The 224-nt window shown below is 49.1% G+C and overlaps 1 protein-coding gene across 1 annotated transcript in view; it reads left to right on the top strand.

Moving 5' to 3' along the window:
* LOC116691868 (WAP four-disulfide core domain protein 18-like) overlaps positions 1–224 on the top strand; it is a 7,486-nt gene that overhangs the window by 7,042 nt on the left and 220 nt on the right. The window contains exon 2 of the mRNA XM_032519753.1: positions 35–172. Coding sequence (XP_032375644.1) covers positions 35–172 — 138 coding nt within the window. The remainder of the gene's footprint in view (positions 1–34; positions 173–224) is intronic.

The following is a 224-nucleotide window of genomic DNA, read 5'->3' as shown; positions in this document are numbered from 1 at the left end:
CCGTTTCAACTCTTGATGTCTCTTTTCCCTTTAGCTAAACCAGGAGTGTGTCCTCACTCGCACTGGGGCTCAGGACTGTGTGTTGAACGTTGCTTCAATGACAGTGACTGCCTCGAGGATGAGAAGTGCTGCCACAATGGATGTGGACATGAGTGCATGGCACCATACACAGGTTAGATGTGAGCAACAGTGGCAAAAGTCCCTAGTGTGTGATCACATGAATG

This window comes from Etheostoma spectabile, chromosome 7 (genome assembly GCF_008692095.1).
Source record: "Etheostoma spectabile isolate EspeVRDwgs_2016 chromosome 7, UIUC_Espe_1.0, whole genome shotgun sequence".
NCBI classification, from domain to species: domain Eukaryota; kingdom Metazoa; phylum Chordata; class Actinopteri; order Perciformes; family Percidae; genus Etheostoma; species Etheostoma spectabile.
This window is presented reverse-complemented; position numbering and strand designations above follow the sequence as displayed.